The sequence below is a fragment of the Tasmannia lanceolata genome, unplaced genomic scaffold (genome assembly GCF_043159265.1).
Source record: "Tasmannia lanceolata isolate RefF3 unplaced genomic scaffold, GAP_Taslan_0.1 ptg000012l, whole genome shotgun sequence".
NCBI lineage: Eukaryota > Viridiplantae > Streptophyta > Magnoliopsida > Canellales > Winteraceae > Tasmannia > Tasmannia lanceolata.
This window is the reverse complement of record NW_027518689.1, coordinates 24755058-24768781: the sequence shown is the minus strand read 5'-3', so window position 1 is coordinate 24768781 and position 13724 is coordinate 24755058. Positions and strand designations below refer to the sequence as shown.

The following is a 13724-nucleotide window of genomic DNA, read 5'->3' as shown; positions in this document are numbered from 1 at the left end:
ATCGGTTAGGCAAAAAGTAGGAGAGAGGTTTATATAGCTTTTCCCACTTCTTTCTATTGCTTTAATGCACAATGGGCTTTAGTCATTGTGTGGACCCTCGGGGTTGTGTAACGCACTGTTCGCACACGCGCGGTGTGGGCAGTGGGCGCTAGTGGCGCTTTTTATGGTGCACTTTGAACTTCGCACTACGCACTTAAATTTTTCCAGATTAGATCTGGAGTATTGATAGGATCAGTCGAGCGAAGGTCAGCCGGGTAGCTTGGTCGGTTGGGTCGGTCAAGAGGCTCGGTTGGATCGGTGTTAGAGCTCGGACCCAAGGGATGACCAAACGGTTGGTCCAGTGCGCTCCAACGGTTAGTGCTCGCTCGGGTTCGATCCGAGCATCAGATCGTGTATAACGGCTAGTGGTGATTGGGTGTGATGACGACCGTTGGATTGTGTCCCATCTTCCCAATGGTCATGAGCGGTACGATCCACACCGTGGATGATCAATCTAGCGGTTACAGGGCTGAAGGGAGATTTTACACAAATCAACAGTTACTCTAGGATCGATCTGGACCGTAGAGTCGCGGATGGGCGCGTAGAGTCACAGATGGACGCAATCTAACGGCCAGAATCAAACCCGCTCTGAATAGGTGCTCTGCAGGGGTGCAAATCAAACAGAAAGGGCACCAGAAACTCTATAAAAACAGCAGAAACGGTCCATTGTAGATAGAATTCGGAAATACACTTGTGGGACTTAAGTTTGATAATTTCCAAAGCAATTACTCTCTTGAAAAGCCTATCCAAAGTTACTATTTTACAAACTTGTTCTAGTTTACTGTTTTCTACAGAAACAGTAACTAGGGTCTAAAATACTTGTTTCGTTTGAAGGTAATTCTTGGGTTTGTTTCTGCTTAGCGCAAAGCGTCAACAACCATTTTGGTATAGATTGCACCGGGCTTCATTGTATCTTGGAGGCAAATTCGTGGTACCCATTGCATGCTTACTGGTGGGGGCGATTATTGTCTTAAGGAAAGCGACATCGCGCCTTGAAGCATCTATTTTCTTCTCTATTTCCCCATCTCCATAGGTGCAATCAGTGAAGCAAATGACCAAAGACTTCGTCAAGTTAGAGCGCTTCAACAAAGGCAATTTCAAGAGATAGCAGAAGAAGGTTCACTTCATTCTCACAACTCTCAAAGTGGTGTACGTTCTGACTACACCAAAACTGGTAGCAATGGAAAACGAGACACTCGCCCAAGCCCCTAAGAGAAGAAAGTGGGATCAAGATGACTACTTGTGCAAAGGCCACATCCTAAATGACATGATAGACGAACTCTTCGACATCTATCAAATCATGGAATCGGCAAGTGCACTTTGGTCGGCTTTGGAGGTGAAATATCTTGCGGAAAATGCTGGAGCCAAGAAGTTTGTTGTAAGTGATCATTTTTTAAATTACAAAGTGACAGATGACAAGTTGGTAGTGGATCAAATCCATAAGATCCAACATATCATCAGCCAAGTACATCAACAAGGGGTAAACCTTAATGATTATATTATCATTCCTCCAATCATTGACAAATTACTACCATAATGGAAAGACATTAGAAAAAGTCTAAAACATAAAAAAGAGGAAATGACTCTTGAAGATTTGATTCAAACCCTCCAAGTTGAGGAAGAATCAAGACTTCGACATAATAAAGAAGATCTTGCTCCTCTATTTTCTAAAGTCCATATGGTGGAAGTTGCCAATGTATCAAATCCCCCTACTAAACCTTGGAAAGGTAATCGGAAGAGGAAAATGCATCAAGACAAAGGTTATGAAAAGAACAAGAAGCGCAGAGGCACTTGATTCCAGTGTGGCAAAATGGGCCACTACAAAAGGGAGTGTCGATATAAAAAGTCGAACACTCAAGGAAACAAAGATGAAAACAAAGAAAAATTTGTTCCCATGATATCCGAGGTAAATCTCCTCGAAGGAGAAGATGCATGGTTGATTGACTGGGGTGCTGGATTGACTCGGGTGCTACAAAGCATGTCTGCAATGATAGAAGCGCACTATCGACTTATGTACTGGTCGAAGATGGGATCGTTCTCTACATGGGAAACTCTTCAACTGCAGAAGTCACAGGCAAAGGGAAAGTGGAACTTGAATTCACTTCCGAAAAAATCCTCACTCCTACCAATGTATACCATGTACCAAATGTTAGGAAGAATCTTGTTTCTGGTAGCCTTCTTAACAAGAATGGCTTTAAACTTGTATTTGAGTCCAACAAGTTGTACTTTCCAAAGGTGGGACATTTGTAAGAAAATGATATATATATATATATATATATATATATATATATATGAGGGAATGTTTAAGATGAACATCAATAAAGTGAATGTTTCTGTTTACTGTAGACACCCCATTTTGTTTTGTTTTAATCAACAAAGAAGTTAGTGTTCTTGTTATCAGTCTCCTTCAGTGTTTTCCATTCCCATGTCCGCTCCTCTTGTTTTCTCGATCTTTTTGGTTATTTTTGTCATGTTTTGTGTCGTCCTGATAATTGTTGAGAAAGGTTATTCCCAAGAATCCGAGCAAGAGAGAATTTGGATCCGATTGATGGGCCCGTCTTGAGCATTTGTTTAGATTTGGATCAAACAGGGTGGCCCGCGCATTGTTTTAGTGAAAAATGAGTTTTGAACCTACTTCGATCCAACACCTAAAGATGATCATCAAGAGAACGGTCAAGATCTCAGAGAAGTCGTTTTAACAACCAAGTTTGTTACGATCATCAGGTTGAGTTACTCGGATCAGCCCATTGAAATGATTTAGGAGGACACAACCTACTTAGGTAAGGGACCCATCAATTGGATGGTCTGGATCGTCATAGAGGAATGATTTAAGGGGGCACAACCAATTTACATTGCGACCCACCATTTGAACGGTCAAGATCATCAATTGTCGCCCATCAAATGGACGGTTCGGATCATCAAATGGGAGTGATTTAAAAATGGGGTAACATATTCACATTTTGATCTATTGGATGGTTTGGATCAGCCCATAGGATTGATTAGTGGAGCACAAATTAAATCACATCGCAGCCCACTATTTGAACGGTCAAGATCATCAATTGTCGCCCATCAAATGGACGGTTCGGATCATCAAATGGGAGTGATTTAAAAATGGGGTAACATATTCACATTTTGATCTATTGGATGGCTTGGATCAGCCCATAGGATTGATTAGCGGAGCACAAATTAAATCACATTGTCGCCCATCAAATGAACGGTTCCGATCATACTTTGGAGTGGGGCATATGATTTTATGCACAATTGGGAATTTGGTCACATATGGGACCCACTTGGGTTATCTCTTACCTACTCAAAAGGACTTTAAAAAACATGCATGGGGCCACACACATCTCAAAATTCAATGTCCACAATGGTGGCCACCTACCATGGAATATGTCCACAATGGTGGCCACCTACCATGGAATAAGTCCACAATGGTGGCCACCACCCTCCCATTCCTTTGCTATAAATGGTTCAATGAGGGGGAGTAAAAGGACACAACTCATTTCTCTTCTATCATGTGTTCTAACAAAGTTGCTATGTGGGGTTGAAAAGAAAAAAAAAAGAAGAAAAAGAAACAAGAAAAGAAGAAAAAGAAACAAAAAAAGAAGGAAAAAGAGAAAGAAAGCGGAAGCACGGAGGCGGGATTTTCGAGTTTTTCGGCTCTCGGATTCGGCGAGGATTTCGATCACAGGTAGGTACACCGTTGTCGGAATTTTTTTAGAATTATTTGGTATATTTTCGGATTTTTGCATGATTTTTAACAAAGAAAACTAAACGATATACTAAACAGATTCCAAAAATAATGAAATTTCGTGGGAAAATAATATGATAATGATACATTCTACCATGAATTTGTGAGAATTTTTGGATTTTGTTTGGTATATAATTTTATGCTTTCTTTGAAAATCAGCAGATTTTGGGGGAATTTTTACTGACATCAGATCACAAAGAAAATTCTTAAACTTTTTACAGTAGCCTTATATTTCATATTTCTTGCTTCTATAAAAGTTTCAATTACTTTGGATCTTGTTTTACATGGGATGTAGTGTTAATTCATAATCTGGTCTAACAATTGAAAAATCCGAAACTGATAGTAAATAGTTTTCTAAATTCATGAAAATCTCACAGCATGCTACTTTCACTTATATCTTACTAATGTAGAAATTTCATGGAATTTAGATTTCTATTTCTAGTAGTTTCTGTGTTATTTTTGCAATCTGGTCAATTAATTGTTAAATCAAAATTAAATATGAGCTTAATGTAAAAATCTGTAAAAATCTTCCAGCAAGCTACATCTCATCATATCTTGCTGCTGTATAAGTTTCAACTCATTTTGAATTCGTTTGCAACAATTTCACTTGTAAAATCACTCATATGCTTAAAATTGATAAAATCCATTGAAAATTCGAAATTAATTGAAAATCACCTGAAAATCTCTAAAGAACCTTAAATCTCTGTCATATATTAAATCCTTAATCCATTGAAATAGAAATCTTAGGATCTTTAGATTTCCCTGGAAAAATGGCCAATGCATCCATAATCGTATCCCAATTGCAACCGATCTTTGATAATTTGAATACTTAAGCTATAGCACGTTGTTGGCTCCGAGGTTCACTGTCCACGGAAATCTTGAGATATGCCAGGCAATAAGATGCTATAACCTAAGTATTAAATTGCGCAAGGAAAGAGCGCACGATTCCCTTCCTTGGATGCTATCCTGGGCCGAAACTGGTGAACCCTAGAACCATTGGTAATCCTTGAATGCCCATAAACTGAAAATCCTTGAAATCTGAAATTCATTAACCTCGAGAATTTAAATCGATTTGTCTTGTGTCTTTCGGAACCGTTGGATTATGGTTTCCGTCGTAAGAACCATTAGAGCCCAATTTAGGAACACTGGTGTTGTGTCCTAGGTTTTAGGAAGTCCTAGAGTTAGGAGTCCAGCCTCATCACGGACGTTTGCTATGTATAGCAATCGTGCCATAGGTCTAGTTACACTAGTCACCCAATCTTTCCCTAGGACAAGCCTAGTAAACTAGGATGTAGGCTAACCTGCATTAGTCTAAGGGACAACTTGCATTTAGATAAGAATCATATAGCATCTTAGATGAAATCCTAAGATAATAAAATCCTCAACTTGAATTAAATAACTTCTCCTAAAACTGTTGAAACAGTCAATCCCGTCTAGGTCGGTGTCTTAGTTGAGTTAGGCATAAGTAGCTTAGCTTAGGTGCACCGAACTACGTCGACTCTGATCCCAGTGAGGCTTGGGTACGTAGGCAGCTTGGATGTCTGACGGCATACCACCCGCGAGTCGGCACCACAACAAATTGTGGTGTTTTATATATTAATTTTCTTGTAAATGCTTAATTAAATCACTTAGGATTTTCCATGAAATTAGAATTCTAGGAGAACTGTCACTTAGATTGAATCCAGACAAATTAATAAATCAAGATACACATCTAGGATTCACATTGAAATTAGATTCTAGGATGCATGTCACTTAGTTCGCACATTAACATAGAGTTGAATGAGCCATTTAAAATAAATTTAAAAGAGTTAGCTTTTGGAATCGAAGACCGATTATCGGGCAGGAATGGTGCATGTGGCGGATAACTCCCCATACCTTCCATTCTCGTAACCAGGTAGCGAGTCTAGATTTCTGGTTAATTACGGGTCCTAGATCCCACATCTAGGTGGCGACTCTGTCAGTCTCTTTCGTGTGGAATTCGGATTGCCTTAGTGATCCCAAGTTCACAGGAAAGATTAATTCAAATCAACATTAAAATGCACACGCCAATCGCGTGGATACGAGAGACCAAGAGAGAAGGCGCGGCGGCTCGCGCCCCACCCCTCTCGCGGGATCATGTCCCACAGTTTGGCGACTCTGCTGGGGATCACCTTACTTCATTAAAATTCCAAAAGATAATTCATTTGAATTTAATTTAACTGGCTCATAAGAACTCTATCTCTTGTATACTTGTCAGATTAGTTTGTCTTGTTTTATTTTCTCATCACATTTTACTCAAACTTAATCTAACAAAACCTGAAGGCATCATAGATCGCGCGAACTTATTGCACACACTTACATCACTTGCATCTAAACCCTTGCATCTCACGAGCACACACGTCCTATTTTAGGAACCCGGAGTGTTATCTAGCATGGTTGACTGGGATTTCATCACCTGGTGCCTCTGTGCTAGAGAAGCATTCCACCCTTAGCCTAGTACCTTTATGGTACGTAAACGGATCTCTTGTTCACGTACTGATACGCCGGACACTGGTACAGTATATCGAACAGGGATTCGCGCTAAGGGAACTCTTGGCCTTACCCCTAGATTAACCCACACATGCATGTAGTATACGAACACATGTGCATCACGTGTGTGAACCTAGTTTAGGATATCCTACCCATTGGTGTCTAGATTAGGCCGTGGTCCATCTTCCAATGGTCACGATCGGTCCTTATATACACGAACAAAGTCATGAGTCGAGATTCTCTCTCCACTCCGATAGATTAGGATTAGGGTTGATGCCTTCAGGTAACACTGATAAAATGTGAAAAAAAAAAAAAAATTCCCTTTGGGTTAGGATATAAATCCCATCATTTCCAAAGATCTCATAGGATTAGTCATTCATGATCTATCCGTTGAAAGCAATCTTATGCTATCTCATCTAATCTTTTGATCGTGCGTCTTTCGTTCTTCTGTCATACGATTCGATCGTATCTTCATGCCATCCCCTAACTGGCAGATGCAGAATCTCACAATCTTTCGATTATGCAATCTCATGACCTGATCATGCCTGGTCCAGATGATCCAATCTTGCTTGTACCCTTGGTCTTTCTTCTTACTCTAAGGGCAACCTTTTTCAAGAATATTTTGCTAAGTCCTTCAGAGTTCACTCTCATAATCCTTGAACTAGGGGCATTCCCCTATGCGAATCAGTCATCATGTCATGTCTTGGTCCTCTAGGATTCATTCTATTGTCCCAACTACTTGCTTAAATGTGTAATCTTTGTTTCAGTCATTGAGAATGAACACTCCATGAATGTCAAGCTCATATACCTCGTGTTCATTGTTTCATCACAGGAAGTTGGCACAATAGCTAACCCCACTGCTCCTTGGGTTCGGGTCTCTTCACGATTGGAGAGGAATTCTGTCTCTCTACCACCCTCTCTGAGAACCCCAGCGTCTCCTTCTTTCTCATCCTCACCAATGGTAGATAACCAAGATGGCCTTCCACCTACTGCAATTACCGATACTCTTACCTTGATTCTCCAGCAGCTTCAAGAACTCAAAGAAGAAAACCAAGTTATCAAGGCTCAGCTTTCTGAAAAGTTGGGACCATCGTTGTCCAAGGATAAAGGGCCTATGCACCAAGCGGCTACTTCAACAGCACCTGCCCATCCAGTGTTCATCAATACCCATGATAAAACCGAAGAAGATTTGGAAAAAGAGCAATATAGCGAGAATCGCAGTAGGCCTTCTCAGTCCATGGTTGATAAGTCTGTTATGGAGAAATTAGAGACTCTTACCAGGAAAGTTCAAGACATTCAGTTTCAAGACCAGGGTGGTTTCAATCCCAGCGATCTTACTCTATTTCCCGAAATCCGCCTTCCTGCCAATTTTCAAATGCCCGATTTCGACAAATATGATGGTGTGGGTTGTCCAATCACACATTTGCAAATGTTCACCATTATGTGTCAGCCTCAAGGCCTATCTCCTGAGCAAATGGCTCAATTGTTCCCAGTTTCCTTAACCAAGGTTGCTAGGAGATGATTCATGGTCTTGGACAAGACTCGTTACAGGACATGGAAGGATATCGGCGAGCAATTCATCAGGCAGTTCAAATATGATGATGGGACAGAAATCACCAGAAAGGATTTAGAGAGAACAAAGCAAGACTCGAGGGAATCCTTTCTGATTTTTGTGAAAAGATGGAGGAGAATAGCAGCTCAGATGATGGAGCGCCCGTCTGAGGAAGAGCAGGTCCAGATAATCATGAAAAATATTTCCCCCCAACTCCAATATCACATGTCGTTGCAGTATTATCCGGACTTCAAACACTTTATCGTGGCAGGCACCCAAATAGAGGAGGCTATGGCTCAAGGTGTATTCAACCGAAGTAACCCGAATACCAGAGAATTCAGTAAGTCTCCATCAGCTGAAATTAATAACCTTTCCTGCTCCAAGCCTCAGCCTTCAAAATCTCAGAACCCCATGGTGATGGACTATACCCAACCTGCTGTCGCACCTCGACCACAGGCCCAGACAAAATTTACCCCTCTCCCTCTTCCACCATCTAAGATACTCAAGGAGTGTCTAGCCTCAGGTCGCATAATCCTGCCCGACATTAGGGCTCTTCCTAATCCTTTACCAGCAAATTGGCGAACAGATCAACACTGCGAATACCATAGAAATTCTGGCCATCTCACTGATAATTGCGTTGCCCTAAAATTCAGGATCCAGAGGTTGCTCGACAACAAAGATCTTGTGTTCGAGCCAAAACCTGATAACTCATTACCTGGTCATGCAAACCCTGCTGCTGTTGTTAATGCTATAACCATAGGGGACCCAAAATTTGATCCTCTCACTCTTATCTGTGCCTTAGAACCTACCTTTGAAACGTCTGGGTCGGAACCTTTTGAAGAAGAGGAAGATGCAGACAGTGGAGATGTTCTAGTAGCTGCTATCCCGATACGAGCCAGCCTTCGCCGAGCCTTCAACGCCAAACAGTTGTAGCAGTTAAAGTTTTAGTCACTTGCTATTTTATGTTGAGTCAGTCATCATGGTCAGTATAATTGTTGAGTCCGGTCTTACAGTTCAAGGTCAATGCCTAGTCCAGGCAAGTTATTTTCTGTTTCTCTTTAGAGTTGTGAATCCTGAGCATGTTCAGGATAGGTCGTCAAATGTAATAGCTTTTCTTTAAATAAAAATTTCAGTTCCAATAATTCACTTGTGTCTGTTTCTTAAGTATGCTTCTGATCTTAAAGTAAGACTCCCTCCTCAAATGAGGACAAAATTGACGAAACTCCACTTGAGTCACAGCAATTACTTGAACAAGAGGAGGAGCGCCAATCCCAACCTTTCAAAGATGAAATTGAAATAATAAACATTGGCACTGAAACTTTGATTCAGTGAATGCCGATTGAAAGTACATTACCCTCTGAAGAATGTGAGGAATTGATAAACCTATTTCAAGAATAAGAAGATTGTCTAGAAAAGCTACAACCGATACCAGGGGAAAGACATAGACAGAAAGCTCAAAGAAAATGAAGAAAGTGAGAAGATATATGCTATACAAGGGGCATAGAGTGGAAACAACTTTCATATTTCCAATCAATGACCTTGGTTCTCAAATTCATAACATAAAGCCAACAAATTCAAGATAAGAAGTTCAAGAGCAAGCATTGAAAAGTGATCATCAGATATCAAGAGTACGAATCCATAGATGGAGGATGTCAAAGAACAGGTTTCGCTCTATGAAAGTCTAAAGCACGTATTAGAATCTTGAAAGAAGAAGATTCATTATCGTACCTGGAAATGCCGTCAAGCTCCGTGAAAAAAAAAAAAACAAAATAGAAAAAAAATAATAATAATCAGTACCAGAGGGACTCTAGTAACCTAGATCAATTCTCAATCTGAACATCAGAAGGCCTCCTTTGGCCGAATAAATCTCAAAATCAAAACCCAATGTCAAAAGAATACCGATTTGCAAACCCTTCGAGCCTAAATCAAATTTTCTTGAAAACCCATCAAACTCGGGGCATTCCCCCGAACTACGCGAGACCTGATCCCTATACTGGGGTACGTAGGCAACTCGGTTGAACCGAGTTCGGTCGATTCAAAAAGGAAAAGAAATTCAATCCTTTCAAAAAAAAAAAGAGGGACAAGTTCCAAAAGAAGAGAAGTTAATTGTTCCAGAAAGAAAAGAAAAAAGGAAGAAAAATCAATTAACCTTCAAACAATCTATCTTCAAACTAGGGGCATTCGCCCTGAACTACACACGACCTGATTCCTATCTTGGGATATGTAGACAACCTGTTCATAGGTTCGGTCGAAATCTTTGTCAAGCCTTAAGCCATTCTTTAAAAAGCCCTATCTTACCTATAAAAGTCCTTCTGGTATTCAGAACTAATGATCTAGGTCCCGAAAACACAAAAAATGAAAAAAAAAAGAACAGAGTTTGAAGATCTGCTAGACTGAAAACCTGAAAGGGCGGTCTAGGCAAAATTTAAGATCATTCCCCTGCTAAGTTGAAAACCCGAAAGGGCGGCTTAGGCAAAAGCTAAGGGGATAGCCTGCTGGATCGAAAACCTAGAATGGTGGTTCAGGCAAAAGTTAAGGCTAGCGCGGTCCGCCAAGTTAAAAACCCTGAAGAGGTGACTTGGTCATGGTAAGAGAATCAGTATAAGAAGGCTACAGCCGGTATCAAGACTGAAGATCAACTGAAGTTTAAGGAAATTCAAGTGACATCCTCAAAACTGGGGGCATGGAAGCTAAGCAATCTTAGGGGTCGTAATTAAATCCTTGAGGCATTACTGTTTTAAGGAAGAAGTCCGGTGTTTACCAATTGAAAAACTATTCCTTGAAAGGATAGACTTACCAAATAAAACGTTAACTAAGTCAGAAGCATTACTGTGTCTGTCAGTGTCGTTAGTCAATCTTTGTCATTCTAAGTTCACTCCTTCAGAGCTGCTCAATCCTTTGAGTAGTGCTTTTCATCTAAGTTTTCTCTTTAGAAAGAGTCAATCGTCGTTCCTATGTCCAAATGATGTAACTGTCTTGGTGAAGGAGGCCCGGCTTAGGCAACTCCCTTCAATTGTACCTGAAGGAGCTTGAGAATTTAGTCAAACAGCTACATTTCAAAGAAGATCAACTCAGAAGAGTTCAGAAGTAGAAACATCAGAAAGCCCAGCTTCCGTAAAAAGATCATACCCCAGGAAAGCACCTTAAGCTTGGAAGAGCCCCAGATGCAATGGTGGTTGAGCCAATTTCTCAGAAAAATGAACCATTAAAATTCGGAATCTCTTTCCAGTTAGTTAAATACTATCCTGGTCAAGAAATGTTTATCTAAACACCTGTCAAGAGCCAAATCCCACTTTTCCATGATTATATCCAAAAGAGCCATTGTTCTAAATTACCAATCTCAAATGTCTTGTTCAAGGTTTCAGTTATCAAAATCCCCAGAAGACAAGACCAACAGTCTCATTGAGAAAAATCTTGTTGAAGTTTCATAAAAGTGTTCATAATCCATTCTTGTTACTAATTGTTCTTCGTTCATAAGGTTGGTCGTCTCATCATTCGTCAAAGTCTTGGTTTCCAATATCTTTACTGGGCACGATCTATAATGTCCCCGATTTCATTGAGTTCAAAAAAAAAAAAATCCAAAATTCATCAAATCCAATTCTACGTCAAATTCAAATTCATGAAAACCTCTAAATTCTTCGAGCCCGTTTGTGAACGGTGCCTCTTTTCTCGAGGCCATTTGTGAATGGTCTCGTCTTCTCCTTGGGCCCGTTTGCGGACGGTGCCACATTTCCCAAAAATACAAAAAATAAAATAAAATAAAAATAATAAAAATTCATCAAATCAAATCCCAATTCAAAAAAAAAAAATCCAATCTTACGTCAAATTCAAGTTCATGAAAAATCTCTAAATTCTTCGAGCCCGTTTGTGAACGGTGTCTCATTCTTTGAGTCCATTTGTGAATGGTCTCATGTCCTCTTTCAGCCCTTTTGTGAAAGGTGCCTCATTTCTCTGAGTCCATTTGGAATGGTCTCATGTCCTCTTTGAGCCCTTTTGTGAAAGGTGCTTCATTTCTCGAGTCCATTTGTGAATGGTCTCGTCTTCTCCTTGAACCCGTTTGTGAACGGTGTCTCATTCTCTGAGTCCATTTGGAATGGTCTCATGTCCTCTTTGAGCCCTTTTGTGAAAGGTTCTTCATTTCTCGAGTCCATTTGTGAATGGTCTTCTCCTTGAACCCGTTTGTGAACGGTGTCTCATTCTCTGAGTCCATTTGGAATGGTCTCATGTCCTCTTGGAGCCCTTTTGTGAAAGGTTCTTCATTTCTCGAGTCCATTTGTGAATGGTCTCGTCTTCTCCTTGAACCCGTTTGTGAACGGTGTCTCATTCTTTGAGTCCATTTGTGAATGGTCTCATGTCCTCTTTCAGCCCTTTTGTGAAAGGTGCCTCATTTCTCTGAGTCCATTTGGAATGGTCTCATGTCCTCTTTGAGCCCTTTTGTGAAAGGTGCTTCATTTCTCGAGTCCATTTGTGAATGGTCTCGTCTTCTCCTTGAACCCGTTTGTGAACGGTGTCTCATTCTCTGAGTCCATTTGGAATGGTCTCATGTCCTCTTTGAGCCCTTTTGTGAAAGGTTCTTCATTTCTCGAGTCCATTTGTGAATGGTCTTCTCCTTGAACCCGTTTGTGAACGGTGTCTCATTCTCTGAGTCCATTTGGAATGGTCTCATGTCCTCTTGGAGCCCTTTTGTGAAAGGTTCTTCATTTCTCGAGTCCATTTATGAATGGTCTCGTCTTCTCCTTGAACCCGTTTGTGAACGGTGTCTCATTCTTTGAGTCCATTTGTGAATGGTCTCATGTCCTCTTTCAGCCCTTTTGTGAAAGGTGCCTCATTTCTCGAGTCCATTTGTGAATGGTCTCATGTCCTCTTTGAGCCCTTTTGTAAAAGGTGCTTCATTTCTCGAGTTCATTTGTGAATGGTCTCGTCTTCTCCTTGAACCCGTTTGTGAACGATGTCTCATTTTCTGAGTCCATTTGTGAATGGTCTCATGTCCTCTTTGAGCCCTTTTGTGAAAGGTGCCTCATTTCTCGAGTCCATTTGTGAATGGTCTCGTCTTCTCCTTGAACCCGTTTGTGAACGGTGTCTCATTTTTTGAGTCCATTTGTGAATGGTCTCAGGTCCTCCTTGAGCCCGTTTGTGAACGGTGCCTCATTTCTCGAGTCCATTTGTGAATGGTCTCGTCTTTTCTTTGAACCCGTTTGTGAACGGTGCCTCATTTCTCGAGTCCATTTGCGAATGGTCTCGTCTTCTCCTTGAGCCCGCTTGTGAGCGGTATCTCATTCTCTTGTTGCCCGTTTGTGAGCGGCACCGCAGCGGGATTTTTTTTATTATTGCATTCCAATTCTAGGACTTCGTTTAGGGTCTTGCATTAGGTAGTAAATGTTTGCGTCTAGGTTCCGTTTTGTGTAGAGTCCTTTGTCGATTAAAGCTACGCAAAATGGTCCTGTCATTTTTAACTTTGGTATTCAATGACTACGTCATCTCTACCAAAGAGGGGCATCTGTAGACACCCCATTTTGTTTTGTTTTAATCAACAAAGAAGTTAGTGTTCTTGTTATCAGTCTCCTTCAGTGTTTTCCATTCCCATGTCCGCTCCTCTTGTTTTCTCGATCTTTTTGGTTATTTTTGTCATGTTTTGTGTCGTCCTGATAATTGTTGAGAAAGGTTATTCCCAAGAATCCGAGCAAGAGAGAATTTGGATCCGATTGATGGGCCCGTCTTGAGCATTTGTTTAGATTTGGATCAAACAGGGTGGCCCGCGCATTGTTTTAGTGAAAAATGAGTTTTGAACCTACTTCGATCCAACACCTAAAGATGATCATCAAGAGAACGGTCAAGATCTCAGAGAAGTCGTTTTAACAACCAAGTTTGTTA

General features: G+C 40.7%; 1 protein-coding gene across 1 annotated transcript; it reads left to right on the top strand.

Moving 5' to 3' along the window:
* The first annotated feature begins 3626 nt into the window (after positions 1 to 3626).
* Positions 3627 to 7823, top strand: LOC143888659 (uncharacterized). The gene is made up of 2 exons (XM_077393092.1): positions 3627 to 3733; positions 7134 to 7823. Exon 2 carries the CDS (start codon positions 7260 to 7262, stop codon positions 7821 to 7823), a length of 564 nt encoding a protein of 187 aa, XP_077249207.1. The 5' UTR covers positions 3627 to 3733; positions 7134 to 7259.
* Positions 7824 to 13724: the final 5901 nt, after the last annotated feature.